This window comes from Hylobates moloch, unplaced genomic scaffold (assembly GCF_009828535.3).
Source record: "Hylobates moloch isolate HMO894 unplaced genomic scaffold, HMol_V3 SCAFFOLD_5, whole genome shotgun sequence".
NCBI classification, from domain to species: domain Eukaryota; kingdom Metazoa; phylum Chordata; class Mammalia; order Primates; family Hylobatidae; genus Hylobates; species Hylobates moloch.
This window is the reverse complement of record NW_026652280.1, coordinates 864,717-884,617: the sequence shown is the minus strand read 5'-3', so window position 1 is coordinate 884,617 and position 19,901 is coordinate 864,717. Positions and strand designations below refer to the sequence as shown.

Below are 19,901 nucleotides of genomic sequence, written 5' to 3'. Positions count from 1 at the left end.
CACTGATGGGTCTTGACTGTTTATCCAATTTGCCAGTCTGTGTCTTTTAATTGGGGCATTTAGCCCATTTACATTTAAAGTTAATATTGTTATGTGTGAATTTGGTCCTGTCATTATGATGTTAGCTGGTTATTTTGCTCGTTAGTTAATGCAGTTTCTTCCTAGCCTCGATGGTCTTTACAATTTGGCATGTTTTTGCAGTGGCTGGTACCAGTTGTTCCTTTCCATGTTTAGTGCTTCCTTCAGGAGCTCTTTTAGGGCAGGCCTGGTGGTGACAAAATCTCTCAGCATTTGCTTGTCTGTAAAGTATTTTATTTCTCCTTCACTTATGAAGCTTAGTTTGGCTGGATATGAAATTCTGGGTTGAAAATTCTTTTCTTTAAGAATGTTGAGGCAGGGCACGGTGGCTCACGCTTGTAATCCCAGCATTTTGGGAGGCCGAGGTGGGCGGATCACGAGGTCAGGAAATCGAGACCACGGTGAAACCCCGTCTCTACTAAAAATTCAAAAAAATTAGCCGGGCGTGGTGGCGGGCACCTGTAGTCCCAGCTACTCAGAGAGGCTGAGGCAGGAGAATGGTGTGAACCCAGGAGGCGGAGCTTACAGTGAGCCGAGATTGCGCCACTGCACTCCAGCCTAGGCAACAGAGCGAGACTCCGTCTCAAAAAAAAAAAAAAAAAAGAATGTTGACTATTGGCCCCCACTCTCTTCTGGCTTGTAGAGTTTCTGCCGAGAGATCCGCTTTTAGTCTGATGGGCTTCCCTTTGTGGGTAACCCGACCTTTCTCTCTGGCTGCCCTTAACATTTTTTCCTTCATTTCAACTTTGGTGAATCTGACAATTATGTGTCTTGGAGTTGCTCTTCTCGAGGAGTATCTTTGTGGCGTTCTCTGTATTTCCTGAATCTGAATGTTGGCCTGCCTTGCTAGATTGGGGAAGTTCTCCTGGATAATATCCTGCAGAGTGTTTTCCAACTTGGTTCCATTCTCCCCGTCATTTTCGGGTACACCAATCAGATGTAGATTTGGTCTTTTCACATAGTCCCATATTTCTTGGAGGCTTTGTTCATTTCTTTTTATTTTTTTTTCTCTGAACTTCCCTTCTCGCTTCATTTCATTCATTTCGTCTTCCATCACTGATACCCTTTCTTCCAGTTGATTGCGTCGGCTCCTAAGGCTTCTGCATTCTTCATGTAGTTCTTGAGCCTTGGCTTTCAGCTCCATCAGCTCCTTTAAGGATTTCTCTGCGTTGGTTATTCTAGTTATCCATTTGTCTAATTTTTTTCACAGTTTTTAACTTCTTTGCCGTTGGTTTGAATTTCCTCCTGTAGCTCAGAGTAGTTTGATCGTCTGAAGCCTTCTTCTCTCAACTCGTCAAAGTCATTCTCCGTCCAGCGTTGTTCCATTGCTGGTGAGGAGCTGCATTCCTTTGGAGGAGGAGAGGCGCTCTGCTTTTTAGAGTTTCCAGTTTTTCTGCTCTGTTTTTTCCCCATCTTTGTGGTTTTATTTACTTTTGGTCTTTGATGATGGTGACGTACAGAAGGGTTTTTGATGTGGATGTCCTTTCTGTTTGTTAGTTTTCCTTCTAACAGACAGGACCCTCAGCCGCAGGTCTGTTGGAGTTTGCTAGAGGTCCACTCCAGACCCTGTTTGCCTGGGTGTCAGCAGCGGTGGCTGCAGAACAGCAGTGGCTGTAGAACAGCGGATCTTGGTGAACCGCAAATGCTGCCGCCTGATCATTCCTCTGGAAGTTTTGTCTCAGAGGAGTACCCGGCCATGTGAGGTGTCAGTCTGCCCCTACTGGGGGGTGCCTCCCAGTTAGGCTGCTCGGGGGTCAGGGACCCACTTTAGGAGGCAGTCTGCCCGTTCTCAGATCTCCAGCTGCGTGCTGGGAGAACCACTACTCTCTTCAAAGCTGTCAGACAGGAACATTTAAGTCTGCAGAGGTTACTGCTGTCTTTTTGTCTGTGCCCTGCGCCCAAAGGTGGAGCCTACAGAGGCAGGCAGGCCTCCTTGAGCTGTGGTGGGCTCTACCCAGTTCGAGCTTCCTGGCTGCTTTGTTTACCTAAGCAAGCCTGGGCAATGGCAGGCGCACCTCCCCAAGCCTTGCTGCTGCCTTGCAGTTTGATCTCAGACTGCTGTGCTAGCGATCAGCGAGACTCTATGGGCATAGGACCCTCCGAGCCAGGTGCGGGATATAATTTCCTGGTGTGCCGTTTTTTAAGCCTGTTGGAAAAGCGCAGTATTAGGGTGGGAGTGACCCAATTTTCCAGGTGCCGTCTGTCACCCCTTTCTTTGACTAGGAAAGGGAACTCCCTGACCCCTTGCACTTCCCAAATGAGGCAATGCCTCGCCCTGCTTCGGCTCGAGCACAGTGTGCTGCACCCACTGTCCTGCACCTACTGTCTGGCACTCCCTAGTGAGATGAACCCGGTACTTCAGATGGAAATGCAGAGATCACCCGTCTTCTGCGTCGCTCATGCTGGGAGCTGTAGACCAGAGCTGTTCCTATTCGGGCATCTTGGCTCTACCGTATCAACTCAGATTTTTAAAGCAGTAGCTGTATGGTAAAGAAAGAATTAGATTAGGCATTAAAAAGAAAGCTAATGACTACCTAACAAACAGATTCGAGTCCAGCTAACCACTAATTAACCAACTAGATTCTTACCTAGCTAACCACAAACTGAGAAACTAGACTCCTATCTAACTAGTAACTAACAAACAATGCTGTATCTAATACAGCTAACCACTAACAAACTAGACTCTTATCCAGCTAACCACTGAACTAGACTCTAGTCCAGTTATAACCACTCATTAGCCAAAGAGGTGCTGGGTAAGTCATGTTAACTCTTTGATTTCTTTTTTTTTTTTTTTTTTTTTTTGAGACGGAGTCTCGCTCTGTCACCCAGGCTGGAGTGCAGTGGCGCAATCTCGGCTCACTGCAATCTCTGCCTCCCGGGTTCATGCCATTTTCCTGCCTCAGCCTCTCCGAGTAGCTGGGACTACAGGCGCCCGCCACCACGCCCGGCTAATTTTTTGTATTTTTAGTAGAGAAGGGGTTTCACTGTGGTCTCGATCTCCTGACCTCGTGATCCACCCGCCTCGGCCTCCCAAAGTGCTGGGATTACAAGCATGAGCCACTGTGCCCGGCCTAACTCTTTGATTTCTTGATGTTATTGAAATGGTCTAATGAAATAAAGACATTAAAGTTTCTTGAAAAAAATAAAGAATTCTCATTACTGTTATAATCAAGACAAATAAAGCTAGTTCACCAGTATCACATGAAATATAAATATCAAGCATTATTATCTTGATGGTGATATCATCGTGACTACTGGGAAACATCATCCCAGGTCACATCTACTACAACTAGAAGAAAGACCAGTTAAGTATCTTAAACTGATGAAACCATTGTAATAAAGTACAGCAGAGTAAGGAGCAAAGATCCAAAAACTTCGGGAAGCTAGTGTGAATAATGATTAGCATATGCATTTCCTCATTCCCGGAGACTCTAAAAATGTTTACCTAAATGCTGCCTTACAAACATACGGTAACAAGCTTTTCATGCAGGAACATAAACCTCGATGCGCCACTCTCAACCCTAGGAAACCAGCACCCAAGCAGGGCAGAGGTCACCAGGGGTCTTGTAGCCCCAGCCGTCGCTCCGGGATTGCTGTGCTGGGAGAAACCTGTCATAGGACTGTCATGCCACAGCCATCTTGACCAGCTATTGGAGTGGGGCAGTAACACGTTTTTACTGTTTTCAAGGATTTAGATTGTACCCGCCGATCTCTTTCTTTGTGGATATCTAAATCGCTCTAGTAACAAGAGGTTCATAGGGCCACAGGTGTCTGATGGAGCAGCTAATTATCCTTAACTGTGGCCATGGAATCAGTAAGTTCTGTGTTACTCACTGGTGCCATTGAACCCTGTTCACTTCTGATTGTGTTGGATCTCATTAAGGGTATTAAATTTCCGTTTTTGTTAAGGTGATCAACAACTTAGAATGTTTTAGTATCCTGAGTCAGGTCACCATCCCTACATTTTTTTTTTTTTTGTCAAGAATTCAGTCACTCATTTTCTCTAAGCTTCTTTTCTTCAACATCTTATCTGCATTGTAACTTTTTTTTAATCTACTACACTTCAAATTCTTTGAAAAGAAAATAGCACTAAAGTACTGAGCCACTAAAGTTAATTCAGTTATTTTTTCTTATTGAAGCTAAAGAACTATTTGGAAGCTTTTTGTTACTTCTGAACAGTTCGCCAGGGTAGCGCAGACTGCAGCACTCTGCGTTGTCTGATGATCAGGGCAGCTGGAGACTGGATGTACCGACGCGGTCTATCCACGCCGGTCAGTGTCAGTGGACACCAAGTCCCCAGTCCGTCGGCTCAAGCTCCTGAGATGTAGGACAGCATAGCCCTGCTCTCAACAAGTCTGTGTTCTAGTCAGGATAAGAAAGCCGTGAATCAGTGGCATGGAACAACAGCATAAAGGGCCGCAGTGTGAGTAACAACAGCATAAAGGGCCACAGGCTGCAGTGTGAGTAACAACAGCATAAAGGGCCGCAGACTGAGATGTGAGTAACAACAGCATAAAGGGCCGCAGACCAGCGAGTGCTGGTCCAGTCAGTTCTGAGTCACATATCTCAGGTCACCGTAAATTTATAAAATACCTTCAGAGGCAAGCCAGGGAGGCAAGGCGTGCATTCCCTGCACACAGGAAAAGACTCAACTGGAAAGAAAATCCCCTCTTTTTTATGTGTATTTGATAACCAGTCTTTTTAATCTAAAAGTGCAAGTAAGGCACGCATTCTAAATCTCACTTATTGTCCTAATGAGTTAGCCAACCTCAAGTATAAACATTTGTCCCCTGCTGCGTCTCGATGGCCTGAGCCATGCGTGGACACAGTATCTGTTAAGCAAGTATTTGATAAACAAACGAGGCAGTGAATGAATCAGTTAAACCAAGAGTCAGGATTTCCTTCGCTTTCCTAAAACTGTGTAGCTTTTATTCTTTACAGAAAGTGGTATATTTGCAACAATATTTCGTTGTTCTTTTGAAGCTCACATTCTGCTTTGAATTATTAAACTTTACTCACGATGAGTTCAGGCACTTAATTTTCTGGATGCCAATAAGACGGGAAACTGACCTACTCATCTCTCTCCTAACTCTGCACATGTCTTCATTCATTCTGAATGGTGTGTGACCGCTTAGAGAAGCTAGTTACTCCAAGATCCAGGCATCAGGACTAGTAAGGTGACCCTGGTTAACTGAGCCAGCCCACGTGGTCCCAGAATATCTCAGACTGTGGCTGTGAATTTTGTTACCAATTCATAATCTTACATTACCAGCTAACTCCAGAGACATTTGATTTGTAGTTGTGCTAATTGTAAAGATATCAAGTAGGTAATACACAGTTCTTCCTAAAATCATTGAAGCCATTAGGTATTGAACCATTCGGACCCCTTCACTATTTCTTATTTTCTGTAGAATACTATCAAGGGGTTTTATCTTTTGAAATGTATATTTGTATACTTACATTCTTTTCAAAATAATAGTGAATAAGACAGTAAAAGGAAATTTAAAACATTGAGATTAGGAAGGAGGAAATAAAAATATCTCTGTTTGTAGATGCTATAATTTTCTATGTAGAAAATTCCAAGGAATCCACACACATACAACGTCCTATACTAGTAAACTTCATAAAGTTTCAGGATACAAGGAATAATTTTTCAAAATTATTTCTGATTCTGTATACTAGCAATGAATAATTGGGGTTTGAAAAAATTTGTAAACATTTATAATAATACATTTAAGCGTTTATAATAATAAAAGAAAGTGAGACACTGAAGTGTACCTCTAACAAAATACACGCAAGATCTGTGTCCTGGAAACCAACAACACTGAGGACAGAAACTGTAAAAGGCGTAAACAGATGTTCCTGGGTCGGGAGGCGTAAACAGATGTTCCTGGATTGAGAGGCGTAAACAGATGTTCCTGGGTCGGGAGGCGTAAACAGATGTTCCTGGGTCGGGAGGCGTAAGCAGATGTTCCTGGGTCGGGAGGCGTAAGCAGATGTTCCTGGGTCGGGAGGCGTAAACAGGTGTTCCTGGGTCGGGAGGCGTAAACAGATGTTCCTGGGTCGGGAGGCGTAAACAGATGTTCCTGGGTCGGGAGGCGTAAGCAGATGTTCCTGGGTCGGGAGGCGTAAGCAGATGTTCCTGGGTCGGGAGGCGTAAACAGATGTTCCTGGGTCGGGAGGCGTAAACAGATGTTCCTGGATTGAGAGCCTCAGTGTTGTTTCACATTGACAAACTCACTCTAGAATTTATATGCAAAGGCAAGGGAACTCGAATTGCCAAAATAATTTAGAAAAAGAACAGAGTTGGAAAACACACTACCTGATTCCAAGACTTACTGTAAAACAGTAATCAATTAGACAATGTATTATTGGCAAAAGGATAGACAAAAAGATCAGTGGAACAGAAAAGAGAGCCCAGAAATACACTGACATCTGTCAGATGATCTTTGGCAAATGTGAGAGGAACTCAGAAGGAGAAGGGTTGTGTCTGCAGCTGTTGGGACAACTGGCCGCCCATAAGCCACAGACCCACAACCTCCACCTCACACTTCATGTGAAAATCCACCCAAAGTGGACCCTTGACCTGTATGTAAAGCTATAAACCTTTCAGAAGAAAATACACACAAAATATGCATGAACTTGGGTTACGCAAAGAGTTTTTAGACATGAGATCAAAATCATGATCCTTAAAGGGAGAAAATAATACATTAGACTTTACCATAATTTAAAAGTTTTGGCCAGGTGCGGTGGCTTATCATGCCTGTAATACCATCACTTTGGGAGGCTGAGGCAGGAGGATAACTTGAGCCCAGAAGTTCAATACCAGTCTAGGCAATATAGTGAGACTGTGTCTCTACAAAAAATAGAAAAAAGGAGCTGAGCATAGTGGTTGCTGTGTGCCTGTAGTCCCAGCTCCTCAGGGGGCTAAGGTGGAAGGATTGCTTGAGCTGAGGAGGTGGAGGCTGCAGTGAGCTGTGATTGAGCCACTGCACTCCAGCCTGGGTGACAGAGTGAGACCTTGTCTCCAAAAAAAAAGCTTTTCTCTGAATGATACTGTTAAGAAAATGAAAAAACAAGCCACAGCCTAGAAGGAAATATTTGCATGTCACACTGTTGATAAAGGAGTTGTTTCTACAGTATATAAGAAACCCCCAAAATTCAACAAGAGAACAACCCAATTTTTAAAGTAGACAGAAGATATTAACAGACACCACCCCAGAGATGATCCGCAGATGGCAAGGAAGCCTGTGAAGATGCTCAGAGCCATTTTCATCAGGGAGCTGCAAGTTGAAGCCACAATGAGATGCTGTGTACCCACCAGTGCTAGAACAGCTGAAACACCAGCAACATGAAAGGCTGGGGACAACCCAGAGCAACAGAGACTCCCCTTCACTGCTGGGGCGAAGGAAGAATGATACAGCCTCTTTGGAAGACAGTTCGGGCATTTCTTACAAAGGTAAACCTATATTTACCCCATGACCCAGTAGTCCTATTCCTAGGTATTTCTCCAAGAGAAATGAAAGCTTAGATTCATACTGAATCCTATATGTGAATGTTCACAGCAGCACTGTCATAATTGCCAAAAGCTGGAAACAACCCTATGCTTCAGCCAGTGGATGGAAGCACATCTCCATGGATGGGGACAGCCTGTGCATGGACGGAGGACATCTCCGTGGACAAGGACAGCCTGTGCGTGGATGGAGGACATCTCTGTGGATGGGGACAGCCCGCGCATGATGGAAGGACATCTCCGTTGACGAGAACAGCTCGTGCATGACGGAAGGACATCCTAGTGGACATGCACAGCCCGTGTGTCATGCCACCAGGCAGTGGGATTGTGCTTAGCAGTGAGAGGGTTACTGCTGACTCACACAACATGATGGATCATACATGTTGCATTTTGCTGCACAACAGAAGCCAGACTTGAAAGCCGGTATGATTCTTTTTACCTGACACCTGGGAGGTGCAGCACTGTAGGGAAGATACCCGTCAGTGGTCGCTAAAGATTTGAGTGTAGAGGGTGACCGGAGAGGCAGCCTGAGGGGGTGTGGGTGTGGGGTGTGGAAGCTGCTCTGTCTGGCGCGGTGGTGGTGGACACCTGACCGTGCCTCTCTCAGAGCCCACTGGACGGCACCAGCATGGAGCCCAAGGGAGGAGGAGTGCAGACAGTGGCCCATGAACCGCAGAACCACACTGTGGGCTGGGAAGAAAGGAGCTCTTTTCAGTGGCCTTGGGAAAGGCGTTTGACTGTGGTTCACTGTAAGGCTGAAGACAAAAAGAACTGCAAACCGTGGGCTGCGTTTGGCATTTGCTTCTTACAGGAATCAATAAACCCATGCATGGTAGCTAATGAGAAGCAGATTTCTCCCTGTTAGCGATGAAGTTAGAAATGAAGGGCTGGACTGAAGCCCAGATCAGTTTGGGCTTGTGGTTTCTGCGAGATAAATAAATAGATGAGAAATAAACATGGATATGTGTGAGCATGGCTTAGTAAACACACACAGTCCCAGGCCATACGCCGAGTGGCTAGAATCGGGAACCCAGGCGGCAGTGAGCACACTCAGTGTGCAGATTATGCGGACGAGACCCTGTGCCATCCCCCATCACGCAGAGCCCTAGAGAAGGGGTTAATTCCAGGGCTGAGGCAAGGAAAATACAAGATGAGCCTGGAACTTCTTGTGGAGCAAAAAAGGAACTGCTGAACAAGAATCAGTGAGGCTGGTGCGGGAGGCAGGTCAGATGGTGTCAGAGGCTGAGCCTTCCGGGGGCTAGCACTGAACACCCTGCACAGCAGCCTAGCCTAGCATGACTAAATGATAACCAGAGAGCACACAGATATCTTCACCTCCACTGTGTGTACGCAGAGAAAGCGCCTCCTCAACCAGAGGATTCCAGTTATAAATGTGAAGGAACCAGGGCAGTCGGAGGCCCTGCCGGGGCACCAAGGCAGCAGCCACTGTCACGAGGTCTTCCAAGGGACGTGGAACTCCGGGGTCACAGTTCCTGTCACCAGGGATGAGAGAGGCCACCACATCTCCTGCTGTGGAGCCCTGCAGGGGACACGCTTCTCCTCAACAAATTCTCCCCAGTAGTGTCGCTAGAAGACATCAGACAGATCAAAATCAAGGGCATTCCACAAAGACATGTCCGGAGCTTTGAGGAGCAGCCAGATCATTAAAGACGGGGAGACAGAGACACTAGCCAGATCACAGAGCCCAGGAGACATGATGGCCAGAGCAGCATGGGGTCCTGTGTGGGGCCCTGGGTAGGAAAAGTGCGTTCGAGAAAAACTGGGACCTCCACACCATTTCTCTGCCACCGTGCGTGTCTGTGTCTCCATGGAGTGTCGCCCCAGGTGAGCTGGAGGGCGCCGTGGCCCCGGGCGAGCTGGAGGGCGCCGTGGCCCCGGGCGAGCTGGAGGGCGCCGTGGCCCCGGGCGAGCTGGAGGGCGCCGTGGGGCTGTCTGCACTGCTTCTGCAGCTTCCCTGCAAGTCTAAAGTGATCTCAAGGCAAAATGATTAGAAAACGGAGTCAGAGCCAAGAAAGTCTTCAATTTTCCTAGGATAGATGAACAGAATTGGGCATGGCGCCAGATGCCTGTGGTCCCAGCTGCCCGGGCTGGAGAATCACTTGAGCCTGGAAGGTCGAGGCTGTGGTGAGCTGTGATCGTACGACTGCACCCCATCCCTTGGGAATAGATCAGGACCCTGTCTCTACAAAAACAGAATTGTGTTTGCAAAGCTGCATTCTTATCCTTCCAAGTGTGGAGTTCATAACCAGCCCGTGTCTGCGCCTGGCCCTGGCCCAGTTGCAAGCAGTCTGCAGCAGCAAGCCCACCTTTAGGTGCACACTGTCTGCTTGGTGGCTCTCATTTAACCTGTCCAGTAATATTTGAACTTTCTGTCCAGTAATATTTGAAGTTCATTTTATATTCTAAGAGTTGTATTTAATGAAATTGAGCTTATCCACGTAAGAATGAAGGAATGAGACCTTGAAGAAATCGGTCACCATAATTTCAGACCATTAATAGAAGAAATAAAAGTGACAGTGGAGTGAGCCTGGCAAGCAGAAGAGCTGTTGGGAACGTCGCCTGCCCGCCCCTTTGCTGCAGGACCCCACCACCAGCATGCTCTGTCGTTTGCACCCTCGTCGTTGGCACATCTCCACCCTCAGCAGAGCAGGCTGGGTGCTGAATGGCAGGAAGCCCGCACTTCCTCCCCAGCTTCCCTTCCTGCCAAGGCCAGAGACACGTGCAGAGCCCCGGTTAATCGGGGCTTCTCTCCCCGGCGCCACCTTGAGCACTGTCCTTCCCTCTCTGTTTGGAGGGTTTGTTCTTGATACGCTTTGGCTGCACTTCTTCTCCTCTTGCATCTGCCTGTAGGATCTTTCTACTCCACACTCCCAAACTTCTCTCAAATAATTACAGTTATGGGAACAGGTGAAATTTGTTGTTGTTGTTCTAGTAAGAATCAGATTGGGAGGCCGAGGCGGTTGGATCACAAGGTCAGGAAATCGAGACCATCCTGGCTAACACGGTGAAACCCCATCTCTACTAAAAATACAAAAAAATTAGCCGGGCGTGGTGGCGGGCACCTGTAGTCCCAGCTACTCGGGAGGCTGAGGCAGGAGAGTGGCGTGGACCCGGGAGGCGGAGCTTGCAGTGAGCCAAGTTCACGACACTGCACTCCAGCCTGGGCAACAGAGCAAGACTCCGTCTCAAAAAATAAAAATCAGAGAAAGTATATTGAGGAGGTAGGCTGGGGAGAATAAATTATAATAGTGAGAAAAGTGGTTACAGACTCAGGACAGGAGTCCTGGGATTTTGGAGTGGCTGGTCTCATCCCATGGTGCTGATCCTCGCAGAGGGACCAATTCTCATGTCATGCACACATCAGCGTGCTCTGTGCCCCGCAGCACTGAGCGCTTCTGTATGAGTAATTGTACGCATATGACTTTGAGGTGGGTTAATCTTTCCTTAAAATTTGCTTCATTTGGCCAGGCGCAGTGGCTCACGCTTGTAATCCCAGCACTTTGGAGGCCAAAGCGGACAGATCACCTGAGGTCAGGAGTTCAAGACCATCCTGGCCAACATGGCAAAACCCCGTCTCTACTAAAAGTACAAAAATTAGCCGGGTGTGATGGTGCACATCTGTAATCCCAGCTACTCGGGAGGCTGAGGCAGGAGAATCGCTTGAACCTGGGAGGTAGAGGTTGCAGTAAGCTGAGATCACACCACTGCACTCCAGCCTGGGCAACAGAGCAAGACTCCATCTCAAAAAAATAAAAATAAATAAATAAAATTTGCTTGATTTTATTTTTTACAATTTTTGGTACAATAGAAATATACTTTCTGAATCCGTAATATTTAATGGTAAATATAACAGCATTCAGTGAATATTTACTATGCTGCTGGCATTGTGCATATTTTATTTCATGGCTTACTTTATTTCATGCATGTGAGCCACATGCCACTGTTACTTCTGTTTCACAGAGGAGGGAACTGAGGCACAGAGATGAAGTCCTGAGCCCAAGGACACAGAAGGAAGGCGTGTGCTAGGCAGGACTCCACTCCAGGCATTCCACACATACGGGGACATCAGTCAGAGTGACAGACATCTTCATCTCTTCCTAAACCAAATGAAGAGGTACCTGGCCCGGGAAGAGTGGCTTCTTCCATAACATGAAACCCGTAGTGAATGAATTGCTTCTATGAGTAACGTGTCTGTACCATCAAATATAACAGGATTTTGTTCTCAGAGCTACTACCGTCTGGGAGCCATTAGTAGAAACTGTATGCATATTTTTCTCAAATTACCTGTTTTATTGATGGTTGTTTTTGCTTTTGTTTGCTTTTATTGTTTGTTGTGTTTGCTTTTATTAATCTATAGTATCGTCTGCTTCGATAGGGAACACCCACAGGTGCAGGTCTGAGGTGCTTCCTGTGGGCAGCTCCTAACCAGAGGCAGCACAGATGCCACTTCGTCTTCCACACAGACACCGATCATTGACCCACATGAATGAAACTGATAAATTTCAGCAAATTGGGCCACAGAATAAGCCTTTCTTATGTCAAAATAATTAAATTTCCTTTTACAGTTTTTGAATAAAATGAGCCACATAATTACAGATGAATTTCGTGACCAAAGACCAAACACCTACCATTACCCAGGGAGAGAAAGAGAAATGTCCTCGGGAAATATGTACCAAGAGAACTTATTTAGAGTATATAAGTTTTCTGCTTTTTAAAAATCATTGGTGCTTGGCTGGGTGCGGTGGCTCACGCCTGTAATCCCAGCACTTTGGGAGGCTGAGGTGGGCGGATCATGAGGTCAAGAGATCGAGACCATCCTGGCCAACATGGTGAAACCCCCTCTCTACTAAAAATGCAAAAATTATCTGGGCATGGTGGCAGGCGCCTATAGTCCCAGCTACTTGGGAGGCTGAGGCAGGAGAAGCGCTTGAACCTGGGAGGCAGAAGTCGCAGTGAGCCAAGATCGCGCCATTGCACTCCAGCCTGGCGAAAGAGCAAAACTCCATCTAAAAAAAAAAAAAAAGCAGTAGTGCTTTTTAATCACAGTGAGTTTGAATCTTACTTTTCATATTCACATGTGGTAAGGGCTCAGGCTCCGTCAGCATCTTCACACGCTGGCTCTTGCGACCTAGGAAAACACATATGTCACCACACTTGTCTTTTATAATTAAACTACAACTAGAATTATAATTCATAAATGTGCCACTGGTGGGCTCCTGCAGGAATATAGCCACATTTCCAGCATCGGTGCCTCTGTTCTGTGATGGCTCATGCCTGTGTCTAAAGGTCTTCAGCACACTCAGGCAGGTGCGGGTTCAGACAGGCCCTGAGCACAGCCTGTCACCATCCTCCATCTTCCCTGCTGTCTTCTGTGTCCCCTGAGCTTCTGAGAGGGTTTGTCTTTCCTCTGCGGCTCTTTAAACCACTTCCTGTCCTTAGGAGAATCTCCCCCGTGGGTGGGGAAGCCCTAAATCAGGGCAGGACTTTGGGCTCTGATCAGCAGACTACACTTCTTAGCGCCACCAGCCTCCAGTGAGAACCTGAGGAAATCACGGAACTTCTCGAGTTTCCTCGTCTATAAATGGAAACGACGTCTGTTGTGTGTAACTGAGAAAATAGACACGAAGGTGTCAAACGAAGGCCTCACATAAAGATGGCCTCTCAACACGCGTCACTTTCGACAGCTCTTTAGCACCGACAAGTCATTGACTCAGCCTCTCTTCTTGGACTCTAAATTAATCTTCAGGGGTGCTGCGGGACAAGCAACCCCGTGGGCCAGAGCTCCCCTGCCTCCCGTCCGCTCGTCACCTGCCTTCAAGTTTGCAGAGTGAAGGGCCTGGCGCAAGGACCCATTCGGTGGGGTTATGTACGTGACACGTTCTCCAGCAAGGGTTTAAGGGATAACTTTTTACTTCAGTTGAGATGTGCCATCCTTCCTGAAGAACTGTTACGTTTTGTATCTTTTGATCTGAAAAAAACTAAACAATAAATATAGAAGTATTTGTTGACAAATAAGGGAAAATATTTTTATTGCCAAGAGCCTTTCCCCCTGGTTCACTGAAATGTTTGCTTGTATACATCATTCCTGGCTTACTAGAGCTATGGCTTAAACATTGACCAAGACGGCAGGTTAAACAGAAGACAACATGAACGTCTAACCTCAGGCACCAGTGGACACGTGTGGGACCCAGGCAGCTCCTTCAGGATTCGGGTGTCAGGAAAAGGCACCCTGAAATGCTGGTAGACCAGGTGGCTGGGGTGGCATAGATGGGGCTTGTGGACCCGGGTCTTTCAGAAGTGACCTGTAGCTCAGAGGCGCGTGAGTCAAGCGGGTGGTTCTGCGCACTAACGACGCTCTTCCACTGTTTCCCTAGGGAAGATCCTTGTCCTTCAAAACCTTCCTCATCTGGGTTTTAATCAGTATTTACCAAGGTAAGACGAGATCCTTAGTTTACTGGACTAAAGATTTTTTTATTTTGGTCTTCTTTTAGCAATATTGTTTTTACTTGCAGATTAAATTCCAACAGCTTAAAATGTCATCAGCAGTTAAAGACTGCCTTCTGTTTATCTTATAAATCGATATTCCAGCAACATGGGCCTTTCTTTTTTTTAACTGATGCATGTCACCTAAAAACTGACTTAGTTTTTAATTAAATGTTAGTCCAGAAAGATTTTAACAAGCACTTACCACATTGTATACCCTGTACAATGGCTTTCTTTCATAGAGTGATAAAAAGACTTTGAGAAATCTGAGTTATGTAAGGAGAAGCCATTAGCTGCTCTTTGTTTAGTGTTCAGATAAATGGGAGATAGTTGAAAGTGTAACTAACAGATCGGATGTATTAATTACATGCAACACATAATTATTTACACTAATTGAAGTAGAGGTGTGGCATCCAGAGATTAAAAAGTTTGTCAGCCTCTATTTGCCATTTCTAACTGATCTAGCTAGGATCCCATCTTATTTTGTCCATAATCCAGAGTTTAAGTGACTTGTTCATCAGCATAAAGCATGGGCATGGCCATTACCTGCCTTTTTTTTTTTGACGGAGTCTCGCTCTGTCACCCAGGCTGGAGTGCAGTGGCTTGGTCTCAGTTCATTGCAACCTCCGTCTCCTGGGTTCAAATGATTCTGCTGCCTCGGCCTCCTGAGTAGCTGGGATTACAGGTGTGCGCCACCACGCCTGGCTAATTTTTTGTATCTTTAGTAGAAATGGGGTTTCAGCATGTTGGCCGGGCTGGTCTGGAACTCCTGACCTCGTGATCCGCCTGCCTCGGCCTCCCAAAGTGCTGGGATGACAGACGTGAGCCACTGCGCCCTATTTTTAAGGGTCTTGAGTGAGGTTGCTGGTTCAAGGCTGTTTCCTCTAGCTGGCTTATACCCTGCTCGTGTGCATGGAAAAAGCTCCTGCTGTTTTTCAGGTGGCATCCTCATGTATGGGGCCCTGGTGCTCTTTGAGTCCGAGTTCGTCCACGTGGTGGCCATCTCCTTCACCGCGCTGATCCTGACCGAGCTGCTGATGGTGGCGCTGACCGTCCGCACGTGGCACTGGCTGATGGTGGTGGCCGAGCTCCTCAGCTTGGGCTGCTACGTGTCCTCACTCGCTTTTCTCAATGAGTATTTTGGTAAGTTGCCTTGGAATTGTTTTTTGAATCGTTGTCTCTTCATGATTTTGAAGTATTTTCTTATTGTTACTTCTGAATACGTTGTCTTAAGTTGTGGGTCATGGTAAAACCCATATCAGAAAGTGCCTGCTCTTACTGTCCCTGCACCATGGATGAAGGCACTGTGCCCCGTCAGTCACTGGCTGGCCGGTCCCCTGACAGGAGGCGCTGAGCCCCGTCAGTCACTGGCTGGCTCCTCCCCTGACATGAGGCGCTGAGCCCCGTCAGTCACTGGCTGGCTCCTCCCCTGACATGAGCAGCACAGCCACTCGGGAGCAGCTGGGACTCAGACCTGTGGGAAGTGAACACAGAGCCACGTGTGCGCTTGTCCTCATCTCAGTGCCTGAGTGTTCACACAGTGGTGAGCCTGTACGTAGGAAATGTGTAGTGCTCCTGTTCTTACATAAGAGAACTCTCAGAAGATGCCCGTGGCTCATAAGAAATGGTTATTTTCAAATTACAATGTCCTAGTTATTTTTCTTTTGAAAATCGGCTTTTAGAATATATTCCTGTAAGATCATGTATTAACACACTCAGGGACACGTGAACACACTAAGTGCCACGGTGAGCTCACAAAATGACAAAGACACACGTCACGGGCATGGGCAGGACTCACCACCGCTTTGAGCCTCAGCTTCTGCATCTGCAAAGTAGAGACGGTATCACTTCCCGTTAGGGGCGGGTCTGAAGATCAGTAGTAACATGTGAACGAATGTACAGAGCTCCTTTCGCACCTGCAGAACACGGCCAGCCCTCCAGCGGGTGCGCCTTCTGTGGTGAGCGCCTCTCAGACCTGGATAGGTCTCTGTCTCCTAGGGGAATGCCAAGGTGTGTGCTTCTCAGACATGGGAAACTTTAGCTATTGGGTTTCAGTGATGTTTAAACAGTTGTAACAGGCAGGGAAATGAGAGGTTAAAGCCACATTGAAAATGCATCTTGCACTGCCATTTTATTGCTTTTTAATGTATTTCTTATTCGTTTGCTAACCCCTTGAAATATCCTGGTATCTCCTTTAATCTGTCCTTTATTTTCTTTATTACTGTTTTGGAACAGGTATAGGCAGAGTATCTTTTGGAGCTTTCTTAGGTAGGTAAAGTTATCATTTCTTTCAAAAGTGTAGAAATTTAGCCAAACAATATTGATACTTAACTAATAAGAAAAATAAACCTTCCTCTAATTCAGTGTTCCTCACGAACTCTCTGATGTCACATAAGCTGGTGGCCATGTGCTTGCTCGGCTAGTCGTGGGCTGAGTGCTGTTGGCCTGCCTGTACAGGGGATTGGTGGCCCTGAGTGAGGGGAAGGGGCCGGGCATCCTGCCATCTGCTGAGGATTGCAAGAGCCCCTAAAACATGTTTGCCTTTTCAGTTGTAAGGGCTGAGCTCCTGGAAAACACTTCCAGGGTCTTCAGAAAATGAGTACGCACAGACTTAGGGCTTCCTCTTCATACAGAGATCCAGCGCTTCCCTCTGTCATTTATTTCACAAAGGCCTCTAACTCTGCTCCATACATCTTTTTATTCCATCCGGCAGCAGTCTAAAGGGATTCCCACTATATGTAGATTTGAAGTATGTAAATATCCAGTTTCTCACCTGCCTCTTTTCATGAGGAATTCAAGTAGCCTAGTCATTAGCAGCACAGCTTGGTCGTGGTGAGTAGATGGTTCTGTGGAGATGCTGGGAGGGTGAGAGGCGAGAACATTCTCTGGGTGGGCCGGGCTCAGAGCCTCTAAGAGCAGACCTGTCTGAGTATTTGTGTTGCAGATGGAACTGCCAGCTGCCCTCTGTTGCCCCCAGCCCCTCATAAAGTCAGCTCTACCTTAAAAAAAAAAAAACACAAAACGGCTAGCCTAGATCGTCCAAACAAATCCCACAGGTTAGGTGAGCTGGTGTCTCTTCCCTAAGCACCACAACTAGTACTTCGGTGCCTTCACAAATTCTGCCACAGAGCATTGTCCACCCATTCAGTGGTGTTTGGTGACATTAGTCATCTGCAACCTTTTTTTTTTTTTTTTTTGAGACAAAGTCTCACTCACATTACCCAGGCTGGAGTGCAGTGGCACAATCTTGGCTCACTACAACCTCTACCTCCTGAGGAGCTGAGTTGAAGTGATTCTCCTGCCTCAGCCTATTGAGTAGCTGGGATTACAGGTGCCTGCCACCACACCAGGGTAATTTTTGTATTTTTAGTAGAGACAAGGTTTCCCCATGTTTCCCCATGTTGGCCAGGCTGGTCTCAAACTCCTGACCTTAGGTGATCCACCCACGTCAGCCTCCCAAAGTGCTGGGATTACAGGCGTGAGCCACCATGGCCAGCCTACAACCTTTTTTTTTTTTTTTTTTTTTTTTTTTGTGAGATAGAGTCTCACTCTGTTCCCAGGCTGGAGTGCAGTGCGTGATCTGAGCTCACTGCAACCTCTGCCTCCCGGGTTCAAGCAATTCTCCTGCCTCTATCTCCCTGGTAGCTGGGATTACAAGTGTCCGCCACCATGCCCGGCTAATGTTTTGTTGTCTTTTTTGTAGAGATGAGGTTTCCCTATGTTGGCCAGGCAGGTCTCGAACTCCTGACCTCAAGTGATCCGTCTGCCTTGGCCTCCCAAAGTGCTGGGATTATAGGCGTGAGCCACCGCACCCAGCCTGCAATCTATAATGCTTTGGTTTTGTTTTTTCCATTAAAAGAAGAATGAATTATGCCCGGTATGCAGGTCAAACAATTCTGCAGTCAAGAAAACCTGAGATTTGGAGCCGGGCCCCTGTGAATGCACAGTGATGGCTTAGACCATCCAGTGGCCTGGCCAGGTCTGTGGCTGTGGCCATGAGGGCCCAGGGCTTCCTGGTTAGCTCTTACCTCTTTCTCTGTTTCCTGCCAACAGATGTTGCCTTTATCACCACCGTGACCTTCCTGTGGAAAGTGTCGGCCATCACCGTGGTCAGCTGCCTCCCACTGTACGTCCTCAAGTACCTGAGACGCAAGCTCTCTCCGCCCAGCTACTGCAAGCTGGCCTCCTAAGGGGCTGTGCACCCCTGGCGGGCTGGCCCCAGCACCTTCTGCCCTTCCCAGCACCTTCTGCCCTTGCCAGTGAATGCAGGGTTTGCCATTGCTACCAAGCAAGCACCACGAGAAAGGCAGGGTACGCCAGGCGAGCCCAGGGCACAGATGCTGGGACGGCCTCTCCCTCTCAGTGTGGGGCTTCGCCCCTGCTTTTCTTTCTTCTTTTGTGTTGTTTGTCAAAATTTTATTTCCGTATTGACGCAGCTTGAGTTTCTACTGAAAATGAGCCCAAATTATTTCGCTATTACTGTAAAGGGTTTATCTTACTCTGGCATTCTGAAAATTAGAATGAAAGTTTAATTTCTGCATTTCCCTAACATTCAAATTCTTTCTTTGATGTTATAACACAAAGTCATTCCTACTCAAATGTAATAAAATTGAGGCTCCACGGGGGCGCGTGTCCACATCAGCTGCAGCTCCCGCTCAGACAGACGGCCTGCCCCACGGCCTGCCCTTCGCTGAAGACACCCTCGCTTTATACTCACATTTCGCTTTTCAGTAAAAACAGTCAAGTTACTGAGTTCTCACATAAAGAGCTCTTCTCCTCACACACTCTAAAGACAAGTTGCATAAACAGTGGCGTTTCCGAACGCGATTCCGTTGCGGCCAGCAATGTAAATCATTGCCCAGAGACTTTGCTGCTAGCACGCGTGTCCTTCCCATCCTTTTCATATTTGCAAAATCACACTCGAACACCATTTCTTTATGTAGAAATCAGCTGTCCTGTAGAAATCAGCTGTCCTGTAAAACTCACATCCCCTAAGATGGCCCATGTGCCTGGTCATGGGCTTCCGATTTTATTTGGCTGGAAACACGCACCGACTGAGGTGGATGAAAGCCTGTGCGGCTGCCACGCTACATTCATGGTGTCGCCCAGCCAGAACCCTCGCTTCTGGGAAGCTGGAGAGGTCTTTGGGGCCAGGAGTTCGTCTTGTGCCTGGGGTGTTCCTCGAAACCGGTGTGTTGTGCCGTCATCTGCAGCCATGCCTGTTCTTGGAGGCCTCAGCAGAAGTTTGTCAAACACCAGGCCTCTTGTCTCCAAGGAGAGTTTCTCCGTAGTTTCCACGCAGGCGGCAGCCTCTGCCAGGAGTTTCACCTGTTCGTTTCCTTCCGCGTCGTTTCCCATCAAGGTGGGCCCCGTCACCTGAAATCCTGGCAGAGCTGTGTGCGTGGGCTTCCAAGGGCGTTTCACCAACCAGCGGAGGGGCTGCCCAGCACCCACCCGCCATTCCCCGCAGCTTTTCAGAGGAGAAAATAGCCACAGAGAGCATTAAAGCTGCCTTTCTTCCCGATACCGCATCAGCGCCTTTTGAATGGAATTCCTCGGCCGTCATGTGTCCGTGCTCGAGCATTGCCAATTTCCAGACGGGCCTGGCCCTGCGAGGGCGCGGTTTCCTGCGTTCCCACAAGGTGTCGCTGGCGTCCGCTCGGTGATGGCGCGTGTGGTCGCTGCCGGAGGCTGCCTGGGAGTTTCCCTTCTGTGCACGGAGTCGGTGTCGCCTGGAAGTCACGTCCTGGCTGGGGCTGACTTGGATTTCACCTGTCTTTATCGCTTCTGCTGGAGCAGTTTGCGT

General features: G+C 47.4%; 1 protein-coding gene across 12 annotated transcripts in view; it reads left to right on the top strand.

Annotated features, from left to right (window-relative positions):
* Nucleotides 1-18,635, top strand: part of ATP9B (ATPase phospholipid transporting 9B (putative)) — a 322,806-nt gene extending 304,171 nt beyond the window's left edge. For 9 of the 12 annotated variants that reach the window (XM_058438242.1, XM_058438239.1, XM_032152030.2 and 6 more), the window contains 4 exons: nucleotides 13,987-14,044; nucleotides 15,035-15,238; nucleotides 16,331-16,363; nucleotides 18,149-18,635. In XM_058438242.1, the coding sequence (XP_058294225.1) occupies nucleotides 13,987-14,044; nucleotides 15,035-15,238; nucleotides 16,331-16,363; nucleotides 18,149-18,285 (432 nt within the window). In that variant the 3' untranslated portion in view covers nucleotides 18,286-18,635. Of the gene's footprint in view, nucleotides 1-11,572; nucleotides 11,815-13,986; nucleotides 14,045-15,034; nucleotides 15,239-16,330; nucleotides 16,364-18,148 lie in introns of those variants that run through there. The other 3 variants (XM_058438240.1, XM_032152031.2, XM_058438244.1) reach the window with 2 other exon arrangements.
* The last annotated feature ends 1,266 nt before the right edge of the window (nucleotides 18,636-19,901 follow it).